Source organism: Sycon ciliatum, chromosome 12 (assembly GCF_964019385.1).
Source record: "Sycon ciliatum chromosome 12, ocSycCili1.1, whole genome shotgun sequence".
NCBI classification, from domain to species: domain Eukaryota; kingdom Metazoa; phylum Porifera; class Calcarea; order Leucosolenida; family Sycettidae; genus Sycon; species Sycon ciliatum.
This window is the reverse complement of record NC_088654.1, coordinates 17,242,896-17,262,715: the sequence shown is the minus strand read 5'-3', so window position 1 is coordinate 17,262,715 and position 19,820 is coordinate 17,242,896. Positions and strand designations below refer to the sequence as shown.

The 19,820-nt window shown below is 47.2% G+C and overlaps 2 protein-coding genes across 2 annotated transcripts in view; both read right to left on the bottom strand.

Moving 5' to 3' along the window:
• Nucleotides 1-18,124, bottom strand: part of LOC135828039 (nitric oxide synthase 3-like) — a 48,663-nt gene extending 30,539 nt beyond the window's left edge. Inside the window, 14 exon segments of the mRNA XM_065340474.1 lie at nt 273-343; nt 2,366-2,407; nt 2,960-3,043; nt 4,183-4,251; nt 4,481-4,582; nt 4,732-4,792; nt 5,101-5,211; nt 10,430-10,538; nt 10,541-10,568; nt 11,053-11,194; nt 13,999-14,090; nt 14,370-14,532; nt 17,480-17,643; nt 18,107-18,124. Coding sequence (XP_065196546.1) covers nt 273-343; nt 2,366-2,407; nt 2,960-3,043; nt 4,183-4,251; nt 4,481-4,582; nt 4,732-4,792; nt 5,101-5,211; nt 10,430-10,538; nt 10,541-10,568; nt 11,053-11,194; nt 13,999-14,090; nt 14,370-14,532; nt 17,480-17,643; nt 18,107-18,109 — 1,241 coding nt within the window. The 5' untranslated portion in view covers nt 18,110-18,124.
• A 519-nt stretch (nt 18,125-18,643) lies between these two features.
• The window catches only part of LOC135828038 (nitric oxide synthase 3-like), an 18,198-nt gene continuing 17,021 nt past the window's right edge, over nt 18,644-19,820 (bottom strand). Inside the window, exon 20 of the mRNA XM_065340472.1 lies at nt 18,644-18,680. Within this exon, the coding sequence (XP_065196544.1) occupies nt 18,644-18,680 (37 nt within the window). The remainder of the gene's footprint in view (nt 18,681-19,820) is intronic.

The window sequence follows — 19,820 nt, the reverse complement described above, 5'->3', positions numbered from 1 at the left end:
CATGCGTGCACACCCCCCCCCCCCCCACACACACACGCACAAGTGAACAGTAGTGGATCATTATTGACTCCAGCTACAGTAAAACCTGGTATAAGCGACTACCCCACGGTGCAAGCAAAAGCGGTGGTTAAAACCAAGTGGTCTTTAGAACCAGGTCCCACAGTGTCTGTGTAGAACTGCCGGTGCATGGAAAAACGGTCGTTAAGAGCAGATGGTCGCTAAACACGGAGGTCGCTTACACCAAGTGTTACTGTGCATGTACATGGCCTCACCATGCAAAGCGCTTGAATCGGTCCTTGCGATCGCCAAGCTTGCGATTGGCTTCGATCTTCCATGGATCTTCCTGAACATTGAAAGCATTCAAGAATCGAAAAAAAGATAGAAATTCGATTGAAGTGAAGGATATTCGTGGGCACGTGAGAAGCGCTTTGTAATTTTTCTGCCAACAACATTCTTTGACAAAATATGATAGCCAGATGTTTTTGAAGTCACAGGGTTGTGTGTGTGTAGGGGGGGGGGGGGGAGATACGCGATTCTATGTTGCCAGAGGCACACACTATCCACCCTGTGTTCAGTCAGTGCGTGCGTTTGTGTGTGTGTGTGTGTGGGGGGGGGGGGGGGGGGGTAGGTGGTTGCGGGAAATACATTGAAATATGTCCATACCTAAACGAGAGAGCTTGGAAGCTCAGGGCCCTACGCTATGCTTTTTTGCCTTGATGACCTAGACAAAAAAAAGCATAGGGATGTTATAAAATTAATTCTTAAAAAAAATCCTTTTTTTTAGACAACCTGGGATTCGAACCCGCACTATCGCGCGCCCTGCATGCATCCCCCGACACACTTCGCATACATACGAATTCTTCCAAGTTGTTTCACATTGTGATCTTGCATTTGAAAGCCCTACTGTAGAGGCAGAAAATTTCGTCGGTGAATAATTTCGTCCAACTCCAAAGAAAAGGAGTTCGTCCGGTTGAAAATTTCGTCCATGGATCATAAGAGTGTATAGAAAAGCTGGGCAAATCGACATCAGTCCTACATTTAATTTAGTCCAAAAGCTCCTTGGACGAAAAAGACGAAATTAAATTCCAGACGAATATTTCTGCTTATACAGTATTTGAATATGCATTGTGGCCAGCCGTCTTTGATGGCACGGTACGGTAGGGGATAGGTACGGGACAGGTACGATCGAGGGTAATACGACACCGTCTCCCGTACCGTACCGTACCGTACCATCAAACACAGCTGGCCACATACAGCTGCCCACAATATTTAAATAGGGCTTTCAAACGCAAGATAATAGGGACGTTTAGCAACGCGAAAATTCGAACTTTTGGTGGTGGCGATATTTCGCGAAAATCTATTTCGAAAAAGAAAACTTGTGAGGTTTAGCAATGCGAAACGACTTTTTCTCGAAGCTATTTGAATCTTATAGTACCGTACCGTATATGCAGCTCAGTCTCAAGCAGGGGGCTGTAAAATTACTACTCCCTGTAGTGAAATGCGTACCGAGAAAAGAGAAAGTTACTTTCGCAAATCACTGCAACTTCGCGTCCAAGTTTTCGAAGTTTCGACCTTTGTTTCTGTACTCATTCCCAGACTCGAATTTTCTTTCGAACTTTCGCGTTGCTAAACGTCCTTAGTAGGGACGTTTAGCAACGCGAAAATTCGAACTTTTGGTGGTGGCGATATTTCGCGAAAATCTATTTCGAAAAAGAAAACTTGTGAGGTTTAGCAATGCGAAACGACTTTTTCTCGAAGCTATTTGAATCTTATAGTACCGTACCGTATATGCAGCTCAGTCTCAAGCAGGGGGCTGTAAAATTACTACTCCCTGTAGTGAAATGCGTACCGAGAAAAGAGAAAGTTACTTTCGCAAATCACTGCAACTTCGCGTCCAAGTTTTCGAAGTTTCGACCTTTGTTTCTGTACTCATTCCCAGACTCGAATTGTCTTTCGAACTTTCGCGTTGCTAAACGTTCTTAGTAACGTGAAGCAACTTGGAAGAATGGGTATGAATGCGGAGTGTATGGGGGAATGCATGTAGGGCGATAGTGGGGTTCGAATCCCAGGATTTGCCTGAAAAAAAAATAGGAAAAATTGAAAAATTTATAACATCCTATGCTTTTTTGCCGTCAGATACGGATAGCGCCAGGCGTGACACAAACAAACAAACAAACAAACACACAAACACACAAATACCAAATTAAAGCTGTGTGGACCCTGGCTAGCGCCAGACGTTACTGAAGTAGCGTCTTCCGCATAGCTACGGGAATAAGACCATTAACGCGGTCATTCAGTTGTTATGCAATGGGCATGTGCGGTGAACATTTTTGTCTTTATTTCATGGCTACCCACCCTGTCTTACCTGATACTCATACGATGGTCTCAATTGATACATCAACATTTCCTGGATGAATGCACACGTACACACACGCTCAAACGCATTGCATGGATGCATGCATGCACCCCCCCCCCCCCCCCCCCCACACACACCCACAAACATCGACACACACAAGCACACAACACACATACAGACACTAAAGAATACCGTCTACAGTCCATTTCAAAACTATAGACGCGCAGTGTTTTTGAAATATTTCAAATTCGACTGGAATTTTTGAGAATAGTTTTCGGAATATTGCTCAGGTCCGTTCCACAATTACTCTCATATAGTTTCTAAACGATTGGATAACAGACGCCCAATTTGGAAAAATTTATGCACAAAGTGATCACAGATTTTTTGTGGTATAGATGCTGGCATAACGGCTTTTGCCGAGGTACGCGTCTATAGTTTTGAAATGGACTGTAGTAGTAGTGTTCATACACAAAATGCGTACCAATACCACAAACTCTCTATGCTTCACAAACCAGCATCGATCAATCATTTCCGTACCCTTTATTTAAAAGGGTCTATCATGAAAAGTTTGAAAACACTTCACTTCTGTTTGTCTGTACCTACCTGATGATATACTGGTGTAGTACTGGCAGACATCGGTGGGTTGACCCACACCCAGTCAGTCGGACAGCCTCCACGAGTAGCATACTGAAAGTTTATGTCAAGCGAAGAACACACGAGTCACGTTCAAGCACGCATTTACATTCAGAAGCAGTAATACGTGCATGCTACATTTTTCTGAGCATTCTGTGGGTAAAACTTGCAACAAGGTAGGGAAATGGACCATAAGATAGCTATAAATCAAATAATACCCGCGCACAAAAGAAAATAGCAACAGTTCGGTTCCAGAACATTTTCTTGTCACATTCATCAGTAGAATCTCGTGACTGACAGATAATAGGCAAGTGGCAGTAGGAGATATACACTTGAACTGAAGGTTACCACTTCTGCCGTCGACGACAATATAGTTGTTGGCTGCATACACATATAGTCAGTGGCGGTGTGGTCACAAAATAGATTATTTTACCAAATACCACGCATTTTGTTCACGGTTCGCGTGAGACTCAGCTGCAGGCCGAGTTTTCTGCATCCACAGAAACGCCGCCACCCTCTAGGATCAAGGCACAGACGCAGCTACTAAGCGGTGGGAGGTGATTAGGGCTGCGTTCGTTTTTAGCTACCTGGTAGAGTAGAGTAGAGTCACTCTACCGATAGAGGTAGACGGTAGAGGTAAGTGCACGAAACGCTGTTCTACCGGATTTAGTAGTTTTTCACGATATGTACGTGAAATGTTTCTCTTCTGTATGGAGTTGTGTACAACTCCTTCATCTTGCTGGAAATCCCGTAGCTCTACCAACTTCTACTGGCTTCTACCAACGTTTTCCTGGTAGAGCCGGTAGAGGAAAGTAGAATCTACCATTTTGAGTAGAAAACGAACACCTCTACCGAAAGAAGTAGTTTCTACCCAAACCTGTAGATCAAAAACAAACGCCCCCTAGAACAGATCCACCACAAAGTGGTCAAAGACCGAAATACCATTCATATGTTGCAGCACGGCTGGAAAAAAATCCTTCCGCTTCCAAGCAGGACTTGAACCTCGTACCCCTTGTTTCTCAATCATGGTCTTAGACCATCCCACAATGCCTGCCTGCCCAATACAGCCGCGGGAAGACATACTTATAGTAGAATGGGTGGAGGGAATCCCTCTTAGGGTACAGCTTCTATAGACAATCTGTTCTCCACGTGTAGATTGCCATTTTTGCTCCCTCTCCTTCTCCCTCTCTCACCTCCTTTTCCAGATGTTTCATGAAGCTCTCAGCGGCGCTATGATGATCGGAGATGGTCACGTTGGCTTTCTGCTCAGCGAGGAATACAGCAGGGGCACACCGGACAAGGCATACATGGTCAACAATGTGATGGGTATTGCCGGGAAAGGCCAGTGTATTGCACAGTAGATCCTCTGAATAAACACACGCCTTGAGCTCCATGCATACATGTGCATGGGTGAGCGTGCGCACGCACGCACACACACACACACACACACACACACACACACACCGATGACATCAGCAAACGCTAGCTAACCTGATAGCTGTAGAGAACAGCCAGGTTGACTTCTACCAGCGCCTTATCCTTCCACAACGACGATGCGGTGCGTGTGTCCAGATTCATGCGCCGAGCCACTTCCTGCACACCCGGCATGGACAAACGGAACATTCAAATGCAGTGACGATATTGATGGGGTTGAACCAAGATATTGCTGTACACTGTTGCCTTAAAATGGTAACGGACGTTTCCCTGAACAATCGGCACAGCAAGCATTGCCTATGACTCACGGGTAACACGTTGTAACGATTTTCATCACACAAATCTCTTCCAACCTCAGTACCCATGTACCTGCATGGAAATTGATACGCACATAAGCAGGTAAACATGCCAATACATAGACACGCACATGCACGCACGCACACGAACACACACATGACATGTCATTGTACATGCACACGCGCGCACACAAACACACAAGTATGATCAGGAAGATCTCCGTTCCCTATTTGCACCCAAACTTGAATCATGCCGCTTGATTTGCCCTCAATCCCATCCGCCCCCATCTTAACACAATGTCAGAGTTAACTCTCTTATTGGCGATGGTGCCATCGTGAGAATAAAGAATTCAAACACTCTGTGGCGGTTGATCAACTCACCAGCCACTGAACGGCGTAGCGGGGAATTCAATGCCACCGCAATCCAGCATCATGTTAGTGACGGCGGGAACAGTGTACCATTTCAGCGCCATGTCCGCAAACCACTCAAACCTGCACAACAGAGAACAGTAGAAACAACAGTAGAGTAAAGGATCACTCTAGCATTGTTCACTGGGATGGCATAGCTTGGTATAAGTAGCCATTTGAGTGTGGGCATCATCCAAGAAGCTGGATACACATTGCGTGTGCTTGTGTGTGTGTGTGTGTGTCTGTGTGTGTCTGTGCGTGTGTGTGTGTGTGTGTGTCTGTGTGTGTATGTGTGCGTGTGTGTGTGTGTGTGTGTGTGTGCATGATGTCGTCGAGAATGGTTGGAACAGAAGAGCGCAGAGCTCCATCGACATTGTTCACTGGTGTGGGACATGGAACCCGGCGTGTGCGCAGGTGCCGACATCACCCTAGCACATGTATAATGTAGCTCAAGAGACATTGTGTATGATGTCATTGTGTATGATGTCATTGTGTATGATGTCATTGTGTATGATGTCATGTCGATGTCATCCCCTGTACATCTCACCAGAAAAGTCAGTGCTTTACAGATTGCTTTACAGATAAAATATTCTTTATTTTTGTGTTTCGCTCCTGCTCTCGTAGCAGTTGAGCACTCTTGTGTGGGGTAGTGCCTTTTTTTATTTGCGTTATGCAGAGCTCACTGACTTGTCAGTTTGAGCACTCTGGCAATGTACGTTCGGGCCTGGTTTAAATCTGGCTTTGGAAAATCTACTTTTCATTGATGCACGCGACCTGGATTTGTGACGTAGGAACTGGTTGCAGGTTTTTGAGCTCTGGTCAAAGTCCCCCCTTGTTCCCCCCCAGCATGCCAGCCAGTCAGCCAAGCAGGCTGCCAGTAGCAGTTCCAGGTGTGAAGTCGTCTTCTCTTCGCCAAACTCCTGAGAGGTTGAGCAGAAAGTCTCCCGCGGCGGATCGCTCGCCTCCTGACGGCCTGCGACAGCAAATTGACAACACCTGTTATGACGGGAGCCAGGAGGAACAGGACGACACTGCGTCCATGCGCAGCACGTTAAACGAGATATTGCGGGAGCAGAAGGATATGAGTATGAGAGTAAACAGCATCTTTCAAGAAATCTCCCTGAAGCTAGAAAGTGTAATGGCGGAAAATCGCTCCTTGAGAGAGAAGCTGACGAAGTTTGAAGTGAGAGTGGAGGAGATGGAGAGGACTTTCCGTACTCGAGATGATGACCCTGCGTACCGTACCAGGAGTGCGGTGCAAAGCAATGCACCACGTGGAAACGCGTGGCAGACAGCTGGGAGCCACAGTGCAACGCAGCTTGCCGAGGTCATAGCAGAGGAGGTAGAGAGGGTGAAGAGGTCGGAAAACCTTATTCTCAGGGGCATCCCCGAAGCGGACAATGAGGACAGCGTAGCACTGTCATCCAGATGTGAGCAGCTCCTCCAGATTAGTGCTGACCAAATACTCTCTGCAGAGCGCATTGGTTCCGCCAGCAAAGCCATACAGGGCAAGGCCAGGCCAGTGAGGCTACGCATGAAAAGCCACGAGGCCAAGTTGTCAGTGTACCGTAAACGTCTGGATTTGAAACCGAATGATCAAGATGTGTACGTGAACAACGACCTGACCAAGCAACAGCAGATTGCTAGACGACAGGCCCTGCCTAGGTATAAGGAACTCCGCCAAAAGGAGATCCGTTGCTCGCTACCGTATGGTGAGATTTTGAACCCAGATGGCACCCCATACAGTGCAACTGAAATCGATGAGCTGGCAACACAATAGGTTTCATCAGGGTGTCCAAGAAATCACCAGCAACACTCCCTCTCAGCTACTTCACCTCATCTCCGAGCAACAGATGTCGTCGCTGACCCAGCACCTGACATTTTAAGAAATCCTTGTAACTATCCATCCAGTCAAACAGTGCCTGATTGTCCGTCTTCACCCATCAAGAGCTTAACCATCGCCCACATCAACATCTGTAGCCTAAGAAATAAAACTCATGAAATCCATTGCATAATGTACAAGTACAGAATCGATGTGCTAGCAATCAGTGAAACATGCTTGGACTCTACTGTGATGAATTGCGATCTTGCTATACCAGCCTACACTCTCTATCGCCGGGACCGAGCTGATCGCAGAAAGGGTGGCGGCGTTGCCATGTATGTGCAGGAACAACTGAAATCCAGGCAACTTCAAGTCAACGACAGGCTAGAGACCATATTCGTTGGGTTGCACACCCATAGCCGAACGAATCCATTTCTATCCATCGGCTGCGTATACCGCGCTCCCGACAGCCATGTGGATTTCTGGGAGCAGCTCGACAATAGCGTGCAGATGGCCTCCGCGACATGTCCGGACATCCTCCTCCTCGGTGATTACAATGTCAACATGCTCTCTGTCCCACCTCACCCAAACGCCCGCTATGTACAAGGCCTCTGCGCTGACCACAGCTTACAAAACGTCATACTACAGCCCACCAGAGTTCCTAGTCAGTCATGCCTAGACCTTGCACTCATACCGACAACAATGACAACGGCTGCTCCGTCTTCCTCTCCCATGTCTCTTCATAGTACATTTGTTCACAGCGTCGATGGCCTGTCCGACCACCATCTTATTGGCCTCTCTGTCCGTGTTAGTAGAGCCAACTTTGAACAGCCACACGAGCAATTCTCTCGAAGACGCCAACCTAGCCTGGCTCACCTTGACCGTAGTGTAACGTCTGCAGCTCTCAAACACATCCTTGACCCCTCAGATGTATCCGGCGGTTATACTCTAAATGCAGCGGCAAGCCACTGGCAACAAAGTGTCATGACAGTACTAGATGATCTTGCACCATTCGTTACCCAGAAGCGCGCAGCTTACTCCAAACCCCGCCCCCAGCCCTGGGTCACCCCAGAGCTGAAACAGATGTTTCATCGACGAAGCTCAGCCCACCGCGCCTTAATAAAGCACCCCATGGATGACCGCCTCCGACAGCAGTATCGTGCAATACGTCGTCAAGGAACTTTACTAAACCGCAAACTGAAAAGTGTGTACTACAAAGATAAGTTCAGTGCCGCTACAGGAAATCCTAGACTCCAATGGGCAGTGCTGAATCAACTAACTGGAAGGAGAAAATCCCACCCCACACCGAAAGCCTCCCTCTCATCTTTGTCAGATACCCTAGGCAATATCGTCCATGATGAACACCGCGCTGCTCTTACGACCCCAGACACTCCGGCGGACGACTGTTTAGACAACTGCCTTCTCGAATTCCAACCCGTTACAACAGCAGCAGTAACGAAGATTCTCGAACGATTGAATACCACGAAAGCATCTGGATCAGCCGGCATACCAGCTTACATCTTGAAACACCATGCCGCCGAGCTGGCCAATTCCTTAACTTCCATCTTCAACCAGTCATTGTCTAGCGGAAAGGTACCGTCAGCCTACAAACTAGCGTCTGTGTGTCCAGTGTTTAAGAAAGGCGACCCCTACGACAGTTCCAACTATCGCCCAGTCTCGCTACTGCCCATTATCTCCAAAGTCTTGGAATCACTAGTGCTCCAGCAGCTTCACGACCATCTGGACATCACACCCGGAGCAATTCCAAATGAACAGTTTGCATACAGGCGGAACCACAGTACTGAGGACCTTTTAACACTTGCCATCAACAACTGGCAGAGAAGCATGGATACCGGAGACTATACGGCCGTACTGCTGCTCGATATGAGCAAAGCCTTTGACCGCGTCCACCATCAAACGCTAATAGATGACCTTCACAATCTGAAGATCCGTGGAAATGCTCTTGAGTGGTTCAAGTCGTATCTGTCTCACCGACAGCAACGCGTAGAAGTGAACGGAACCTCAAGTGACTGTAGAACCTGCACTAGGGGCGTTCCCCAGGGTTCCGTCCTAGGCCCTACCCTCTTCAGCATCTACACTCGACTTGTCCCCACTCTGCCATTGCGTTCCCAATGCCTTCTTTATGCAGACGACACCACCCTGTATGCCTCTGGAAAGTGTCCACGAATTCTCATGTCTTACTTAGAAGACGATTTTTCAGTGGTTAAGCAGCACCTCACAGATCGCGGCCTGCTCCTGAACTCCAGCAAGAGCCAAGTACTACTGATCCACAGCAGACGCTCACATCCCCCACCTAACCTGAGCATTGTCTGTGGTTCGACTGTTATTGCCCCGTCTGACGAAGTTAAGTATCTAGGACTGACTCTCGATTCAACTTTAAGTTTCAGTGCCCACGTTAACTCCCTCAGGGAAGACATCGGAAAGAAACTAGGTGCTTTTCGACGTGGAAGGAGGAACCTTGCTGTCCAGGCCAGAAGGCAGTTCTACTTGTCAGTAGTCCAGAGCAAGCTCGAGTACGCCAGCACTGCCTATGTCCACTGCCTCGCTGACAATGTGAGAGATCAGCTGCTACGCATAAGTAAGAGAGCCCTTAGATGCATATTTGAGCATGACACATTCACGCGGACATCATACTTGCTTGAGCGATACCACATAATTAGCTTAGACAAAAGATATCATACTAAGTCCATATTCTTCGTGTTCCGTTGCATCCACAATATCTGCAGTTCACTCCTCTCTGACATGTTCTCCCTTCGCCGTGACTGCGCTCACACAGACAGAGTAACCCGCGGCCAAGTCAATTATTCCCTTTCCTTACCCATTGTGCAAGCCCAAGCTGGATACAGATCTATTTCATTCCTTGGTGCTGACCGCTTTAATGCGCTTCCCGAATCCCTTCGCACAAATCATATCCCCAATTCATTTCGCCAGGAACTTAACAATTTCATTCATCTTGGGCACCCTGTAAGAAGACCTTAGGGTCTGTTGGGAATGCCCAAGTAAAATAATAAAATACAATACAATACAATACAATTGCTATCAGCTTCGGCATCATTTCCTCTGTGCTGCGCTGTTGAGTCCACAAAGGACGAAACAGTTCTGTCCGCAGATTGAGTATTTTTTAAATAAGAAAGTGAAATCTGACACTAACATTCTATGGCCCACTTGATCAAAGTGTGGTAGAGAACACGTGCTTGTATTTTTTAAAAATGGTTTCTCTCGGTCTGCGTGAATGCGCGCCAAAACCATGATGTCCTGTGTGTCCTGAGAAGCTGTTGCTATTGCGGTTTCTGTGTTGCTCAGACATCACATACCACTTGTCCTTTTCCATTATATGAACAATCTCATCATGGGAAACAACCGAATGATGGTTGTTGAGGGCACATGAGCAGCGCGTACAGTCTCACTGCTCCAGCACATTAGGGAATATTCGCCCCCCCCCCCCCATATGGTGCTTACGTTGGATGCGTGATGTCGACTTGCAGATTGAGATCGGCGATGTCGAACCATTCCGGTGACTGGCCACGCGCTTGCAGCACCAGGGGCAGCGTGACGAACGGCTCTCCTTCTCCGGCGTCCAGCCCAGACCCTTGCATATCTGTATATGTGTGAAGAAGTTTAAAAAACTACAATTGCTCCAAACAGCAGCCAACCCAGCTTCAGACTGGACAGCAGAGTTGAAGAAGTGAAGGTATTCAAAGGGGGAAATCCCGTCAAGCCGTAGAGTCCAGTCGAATGACATCATCGCTAGCCCTTAGCGGATAATGATCGAAAGGGTGGCAGATTCTGTTCGAAAAGCAGTGAAATTGGCAGAACCATAAAACCTTTATGGCAGGCAATTCCTCGAATTCTGCTCCATTTCTTTATCCACATACCAAACATGCATGAAACTTACCAGAAAAAGTACCGAATTCTGCCAATTTTTCTGCCGGCATTATCCGCCAGGGCCTAATCATCGCACACACACACCAGACGAGACTAACAAGATGGCGACGTAATAGTTCAGCCTCCTTAGTTAGCTTCATCACAAGAATGCCTGCCTATGCAGGAGGACTCGTTGTACGCACTCCTTGTATACTGACCTCAGTAAACTCTAGACTGGATGGGTCACCGATGATACTGCCATCCTCCTGCTTGAATCCGGCGTACTTGAAGAACTGACCGTTCCACACACGGAAATCGCTCTGGCCGTCAATGCGCTGCGGGAAAACTGTGATGGCCGACCTGACGGATTGAGAAACACATGGAAAGGAGAAGAAAGTGAGAGGTCATGGAAAAGCAAACTTTCAGGACCTCTCCATCCAAGTAACTGATGCTCATCAGGGGCATCGGAAGGTATTTTTAGTGTGGTACGGTCAGCCATTTGAAGTACAATTTCCTTGTGGGGAGGGGGGGGGGGGGGGTGCTGAGCCTGAAATTTTGAAATTTAGAACCCAGATTAGTGTACTTTATTGATTCACGGAGTACCGGTATACCTGGGGCAAAAAGTGGTACGGTCAGTACCGTAGTGACCGTACCGTGTCCTACGCCCCTGCTCATTACACAAATGAGTTGCTGTAAATCAACAAACGTCCAGCACATATTAAATTTCGGCTATTTTCAGCGTTGGCCTTCGAGGCCTAAAATATATTATTGCACCTGAAGTATTAGTTCTCAAAGTACAGAGTGATAGAGTATGAAGGCAAGGGCCGTCCAGTCTGCAAATGTTTCGCGGCCAAAAAGTGGTCAAGCCCGAGGAGGCTGCGATAAAAGTGTTGAAAATACAAGAGGAACACAACAGAAAGTAGGGCTTTGTATGTGGAAATTCAGAGTTTCATGGCAACAACCAATCATCAGACAACAGGAGCAAATTAGAAGCAGTACAGGTATATGAAGTCAAGCAGAGGAGACAGGAGTCATCAATCCAGTGCAGACACTAGGACTAATGTTAAAATCAACACCTCACAGAGGTATAGTGCGCTTTGATGTGCTAGAATCAACACCTCAATGCTTGGCTCTACGCTCCCAGCACATTGAGGTGCTGATTCTAGCACGTCAGAGCACACTACCTCTAGCTCTGTGAGGTGTTGATTGTAACACTAAGTCCTAGTGTCTGCACTGGATTGATGACCGTCCAGTCTCCTCTGCTTGGCTTTCTATACCTGTGCTGCTTCTCATCTCCTTCTGTTGTCTGATGATTGGTTGTTACCACGACATTCTGAGTTACAACAAAAGAAGCCCTACTTTCTGTTGTGTACCTCTTGTGTACTGCGATCTGGCCATCACAGGCACTGGAGCACTATCTTTTAAACTGTCAAATCATAAAATTATAATAAAGGATTTTTGAATTTTTTCCAATACTGTAAGACATGTATTATAACGAGTCGCAAATTTAACGATTGTCCAAAATTCATAGGTTAACGAGAAGATATGTTAACGATCTTGCAGTATTCTGCCATATCCACACACAGCATATATGAAGCAGTACGGCCTCAACGGATCTTATTACAGGTCGTCCCCCGTTAATACGAGTCTGGTTAGTACATAAACCCCGTTAGTACATAAGAAATCTCAAGTCCCGGACGAAACGTGGTCACTTCCATACAAATGTTGTCGGTTAGTACATAATCCGTTAGTACATAAACCCCGTTAGTACATAACATTTCTCCGTACCCGCATGTCACCTACCTCAATAGTACATAATTTGTTGGTCCTTTGGTCTCGGTCTTTGACCACTTTGTGGTGGGTCTGATCTACTCACCTCCCACCGCTTAGGAGCTGCATCTGCGCCTTGATCCAAGAGGGTGGTGGCGTTCCTGCGGATGCGGAAAACTGGGCCTTTGGCCGAGTCTCACGCGAACCGTGAATTTTTTTTTTTTTTTTTTTTTTGGTCTCCAGTCGAGGCTTTTACTTGTGGACGCAATTAGCATAGAAATCAGAGCGCACATCACAAACTGACAAAGCTATGGGTTTTTTCCGAGTGACTGTACAGGTGCGGCTGAGCATGTATCATGTAAACTGTAGAATCTTCGCTAACTGTAACCGATATAACATAATTTTTATGTTTATCGAGGGAATCAAGAATATCTCGCTGCCTACAGTGCATTTCAAAACTATAGACGCGTAGGGTTTTTGAAATATTTCAAATTTGGCTGGAACTTTTTGAGAATAGTTTTCGGTATATTGCTCAGGATCGCTCCACAATTACTCTCATATAGTTTCTAAAGGATTGGATAACAGACGCCCAATTTGGAAAAATTTATGCACAAAGTGATCACAGATTTTATGTGGTATAGATGCTGGCATAACGGTTTTTGCCTAGGTACGCGTCTATAGTTTTGAAATGGACTGTAGTCATGGTAGCAAGAAACACTCAGAAAAGTTGAAAAAAGTGAAAAATTATCTTATACAAGCAAGTTATATACACTTTCGTTTAGTACATAAACCCCGTTAATACATAACATATGTCAAGTCCCAGAGATTATGTATTAACGAGGGACGACCTGTATAACGAAGAAATGTCATCCGTTAAAACGTTAGATTTGCTTCCTCGTTATATATACATGTCTTACAGTAATCATAAATTTTTTCCTGCATTCAGTGTAGCAGGTTAAAAAGACCGAGATATGACCAAGTTTATAATAGCTATAAAGAGAACAAATTCTGCTATCATCGCCACACTACAACAAAGTCATGAAGGTTTACCAAAATCGATTTTCTTGTCACAATCATCAGTGGAAAGCCGTGACTGAAGAATAACAGAACACAATGTGTCAGTAGAGCGCGCAATGTCGTCTTTGAGGAATACTCTTTCTATTGCTAATGAGTGATATGCACGGGCTTTGTGGACCCGCTTCTGGATGGAAGTAGGGCACACTCCATTTTCCTTACAGCGTTTCAAGAAGATAATATTATGTGAAATGTTTCTAGCCACGTAGCGTTTGCGCAGAGCATCATTTCATCCAGAAGCATGCAGTCAATCATTTTTTTGTGACAATACTGATAATGTAAAGCTGGCTGGATGTTGAGCGGTGTAGACGTGACCTTACCTGATATTGCCTCCATTGGTGCCGTACTCGATGTGCCGCTTGATAGCATCCAGCATTTCCTTTGCCGTAGTCACGTGACGACAGTCAAACAACTGCAGATGAAGAGTAAAATTGAGCAGGACAAACGAGTCGAGAAATGACCTCAGGTCATGATCAATCTTGACGGTGTTGTCTTCATGAAATTGCCGCCGTCTTTTCAGAAGTTTGAGGAAACACCTGGTCACCATGCCCCCCCCCCCCCCCCCCCCCTCACACACACCCACTACCACGTGTACAAGTTATCACAGCAGAATGTTCACAAAATTCAACTACAGAGAGCTTGAAGGTACTTTGCCAACACTCATATACCCAGATCATGATGCCCGCCTCACCTGAAGCCTGCTCCACTGGATGCGTCCAATGCAACGCGGCGCATTACGCCAGGCCTGCTTGGCCCCGAACGCCAGTTCCTTCTCGGTGATATTGTACGTGCCGCAGTCCTCAATCTCTTGCAGGATGGCTGCTAGGCGATGCTCGTGAGCCGGACTGTCCTTGCTGAGGTTACCATGGGAACAAAGTAAGCAAAGTAGGAAACACCATTCCGCCCCCATTTTTCAAGAGTGCAACATTAACGTGTGCTGAACAACCGCATCATGCTGGGAGAACAGGTGGTTTTTGATAATAAGTACAATGTAGTCTTAATGATAGGTGTTCATTGCAGACAGATGATCTTTAGAGATTGGTGATCTTTTCTACAGTTCAACTTTAAGTGTACGAGTAAGGTGGAGCATGGTTTGGCCGGGGTCAGAAAACGGATGGGGTGGGATGGGATGGGGGGTGCAGCGTGCCGTGGCCATTGACTGTGTGTGTGTACACGTGTGTGTGTGTGTTTGTGTGTGTGTATGTGTGTGTGCATGCTCGCGCGCGCGCGCGCGTGTGTGTGTATATATGTGCGTGCATGTGTCCATCTGTGTGAATGTGCGTGGTATACCTTGAAGGTGCCTTGGACCTATATATAGGAAGATCCTCACCTCCTCGTCGGAAATCACGCCACAAACCCTGCCCCTGGATGACTCCATCACTGAAAGCAGCTATTAAAGTCAAGAGCGATCTCTACAGCATCTACCGGAAATACCCATCCCCTACAAATTTCAACAAATACAAACACCAACGTAACTATGTAAAATGCCTTTCCAGATCCTGCCATCGCTGCTACATCCGCAACCTCCGTGCCACGATATCTCCCACAAACCCTCGCCTCCCATCCCTCCCTGTGCTCATTCGTCAACTGCGAAATCCTACCAGCGCCCGGGTCATACCTTCGAAGATGGTGGGCCCAATGGTCGAACAAGCACCTCTCCGGCATCCATTGGTAACTTATTGAACCGCCACTTCGTCAGTGCTGGCTTACAGGTTGACCCCGATACTCCTATTCCCACTATTTCCTCCATACCTCCACCAGCAACTACATTGCACTCCCTGATCATCACCTCATCGACTGTCCACAAGTATATTGCAAGAATGCCTCTGAACAAATCCCCCGGAGCTGATAGGATCACCAATGAGATCCTCAGGACACTGAGCTACTCAATTGCCCGCCCACTCTCCATTCTTTTTAACCTTTCCCTCTCCTCCAGCACATTCCCGTCACGATGGAAGTCAGCCACTGTCATTCCAGTGTACAAAAATAAAGGCGACAAGAACAACCCGTCTAATTACCGACCAATCTCCCTCCTGTCCTGCGTCTCCAAGCTGCTAGAGAGAATAGTGTACGACCGCTTGTACGACCATATCTCCCCTCTTCTCCACCCCGCACAATCTGGCTTCCGCCGTAAGGACAACACATCCCTGCAATTGTCCCGCATAATCCAAGACCTCTGCTCCCTAAAAGACCAGCGGCAGGTCTCCTGCATCTGTTTCTTCGACCTCTCCAAGGCCTTCGACACCGTGTGGCACAAGGGCCTGATCGCCAAACTTCGTGCCCATGGTGTCTCCGGCTCCCTACTCGCCTGGATAACTAGCTACCTCTTGGACCGAAATCAGTGTGTCACAGTAAATGGAACCTTATCTGACCCCGAGTCTGTGACATCCGGAGTGCCCCAGGGCTCCATTTTAGGTCCCCTGCTCTTCCTCACATACGTTAATGACCTCCCCTATTCAATTCCCAATATTTCCTTGTTTGCAGATGATACCACTGTCCTTGCTTCCTCCCCATCTCACGCCACCCTGTACCCCAAAGTTCAGACCTGTATCAACGACATTGTTCACTGGATGAGCACTTGGTACCTTAAGCCAAATGTGACCAAAACCGAGCTCCTCCTGTTTCCCCCTCCCACAGATCCAGTGCCCATCTTCCACTTTCCCGATGATCCCGGTCACCCTATCTCTGTAGCGCCCCACCATAAACACCTTGGCATTGTCATAGATTCCGCCCTCTCCTGGTCTCACCATGCTGATCATGTGTCGTCCAAAGTATGCCGATCTGTCGGCATAATGTCAAGTCACTTGTCCCATTTGCCCCAAAATTGCCGGATTAATTTTTATAAATCATACATTCTTCCCCTCTTCACGTACGGCTTCCCTGCCTGGTCCACCATTAACAAAACCCACATAGGTAAATTAGAAGTTCTCCATCGCCGTATACTGCGCATCATATTTCGTACTGATCGTTATATCACAAATCTAGACTTGTATGCTGCTGCATCCACTACCACTCTGCAACATTACCTTGATGCTTCCAAGTGCACCCTGGCACATTCAATTTTTCTTGACCAGCACCCTGCTCATTTACAGTCCCTTAATTGGTTCAATTCAGGTGGCACCACCCGAAGCTGCGTTCGTCTCCCCCTAGCTAGGTCTACCCTATTCGTAAATTCCCCTTTCTTTTCCTCCTATTCCACGTGGCTCCAACTGCCTCCCAGTGTTAGACAAGCCCCAGATATGCCCAAATTCCGTACCCTCGTCAGACAGCACTTCAGTATCTCCCAGTAAACAAAGTCACAGTCACCACTTCCGCTGCATAGCTCGCTGAGCATCCCATTGCTTTTTAAGTTGCTAATCCCTTCCCACTTTGTGTACGTGCTCTTCATTTTCTTTTTTTTCTCTTCTTCCGTGGTTGGTCTCACCCTCTCCTTAATTCAATTGGCTGTCTTGACATGCCACGAAGTGCAGAAATAAATAAATAAAATAAAATAATACATGTAAGTCCGTTTTTTGGGGGGGGGGGGGCTACGTGCGGGGTACATGTGCGGGGTGTAAGTGTGCGGAGTCAGTGTACGTTTGTGGTACACGTGACCAAAAAGGATTCATTTTATGTGCATTCACTTCATGCAAATACATATTTGGCCATCATATTGCTTCTCACCTTTTTGAATGTGAAATTTTGCCAGAAGGTAGACTTTTTGATCACAATGAGCTCAAAATCTCAATATGTCAAATTTGACAAGTGTCATGTTTTGCATCTTTTAAGTAACTCTTTACATATTGAAAAGTATCAAATTACCTTTTCAGTGACGTGTAGTACTGGTTCAAGAAATCCCGAGCATGTTCCTCCACCTCCTTTTTCGGCCGCACCACACCGTGTGGTCTCTTCGGCTGCTGCTCACCACCACTCGGCGTCATCATTGAGCCAACGCATCGCTGTGACGTACAGGCTATTGGGCACACCTGTGTGTGTGTGTGTGTGTGTGTGTGTGTGTGTGTGTGTGTGTGTGTGTGTGTGTGTGTGTGTGTGTGTGTGTGTGTGTGTGTGTGTGTGTGTGTGTGTGTGTGTGTGTGTGTGTGTGTGTGTGTGTGTGTGTGTGTGTGTGTGTGTGTGTGTGTGTGTGTGTGTGTGTGTGTGTGTGTGTGTGTGTGTGTGTGTGTGTGTGTGTGTGTGTGTGTGTGTGTGTGTGTGTGTGTGTGTGTGTGTGTGTGTGCGTGCGTGCGCGCATGTGTATGTATGTATGTATGTGTATGTGTGTATATGCAAATATGCATCCATTATGATTATGTGTGTATGTGTGTGTACAAGAATGTGTGCAAGGGAGACAAGGAATAATTATCATAACTACGGTAGAATCATCCCCTACATGGGCTATCTATGCAATGCCCGCAACGATAGCAGGTGAGATAGAGCGTAGCTCCCTACCATGATTCCGCTCTGATGCAGCGTATCCACCGCATCTTGACCGGTCAGCAAGTTCTTGAGGCGAACAAACTCCTTGCGCTTGTGAAGTTTGGGTGATGTGTCACCTTTCATAAAGGCACCACCACCATCTGGCGAATCCAGTGAGTCCACCTGAGCCATCTCTGTACTATCAGTAAACGAAGGTCAGTTCGAGCTGCCACAGAAGCACCTTCTACCTTCCCGAGCATCTCCCAACGACAATGCCAAAGGAGCACCGAGTGGAGTTTCATAAGTAAGAGGAGAAACGTCGAGCAGGGCTTTGGATTTCCAGGCCACAGCTACCCTGGTAAGAAAGAGCTATGATAGCGCGGCGGCTTACGCGCGTATTAACATAGCAAGGCGAATCCAGTCCGCTGTCCACATACTAGTAATTCTATTTTGTCAATAAACCATGTACATCAAAATCATTACTCACATTAGATGGTTGTTTGTCAGGAGTGCAGGACCCGTCGCGATTTCTTTCACTGCCGGGTGAGACACTCACCGGTAGTGAACAGACTAGGCCCCCGGCCTGCTGGGGACCATGCCGCCACAACTGGTTAAAAAGGACATCCACACCAGCGTGTGACATCAGGTGTCAACAAACGTCCGCACGTCGACAGAATACCGGTACTCGCACATAGCCAAGACGAGAATGGATCCCATTTCGGCCAGAAGAGGATGTTTTTGACTACACAGGCGCGTAGGATGTCACCCCGTTGCAAACTTTTTCAAGTCTAAAGGCTAGTGTTTTGAACAGACATGACATCTGGTATCCTGTCAAGTGCCCGACTAAACATGCAACTGAGTGCATCCTCGGTCCGCAAATAGCAACACGGCATTATATTTTGGAAACACACGCGCACGCGCACGCACACACACACACACACACACCATGTACCATGTATACGGCATTACGCCCGTCGCAAGAGAAGCACGCAAATCTGCAAATGCACTGGATGTGCACCTATAGCTTTTCTCTCATAGCAACGATAGCGAACAAGATCTGAATGAGACAGATCAAGACTAGCGCCACGTAACTGCCTAATCCACACAACTGGCGAAGCCATGTGAATCGACCACCAATGCACACCGGGTCCACACCACACGGAGTGCATCGGCATAAAATGGCCAAGACAGACACACAGACAGACAGACAGACAGACAGACACACACACATGTGTACCACACACTTGTACTTGCTCACTGCCAAAACTGGTCACGTGGGTCTCCCCGGGAGAGGGGAGAGAGACTCAAAAGGAATCTTGGAAAGATGACTGAATTGGCCATTGAACCGCCCAACGGCCGACACCCCCTGAAACCCCCAAACTAGGGTGGACTTGAAATGTTCCCACTTATGGGATCACCGCATCTAGTACCTCATTAAGTGGGTGAGGACAAGGTGCAGAAAAAGGATTGACGGCATCAGGGTATCCGTCCGGGGATCCAACTGCAGTTACCCCTGCCCCCAGTGAAGGTAATACTTGCTACTAGTGTGGGTGGCTAAATCAGAGTGGATCTGATATAAGATTCACTAGCACCATTGATTACACAAGAGTTAATCTAGCCAGAAGCAGTCCATGGTTACCAGGTATGTATACTTAATAGAAAGTATGCCCCCTGAAACCATTAAAGGTGGTAGGTACAACAACTACTTGTAATACTTACACCTTCAAGCAGCTGAGCCGTTGGCAAC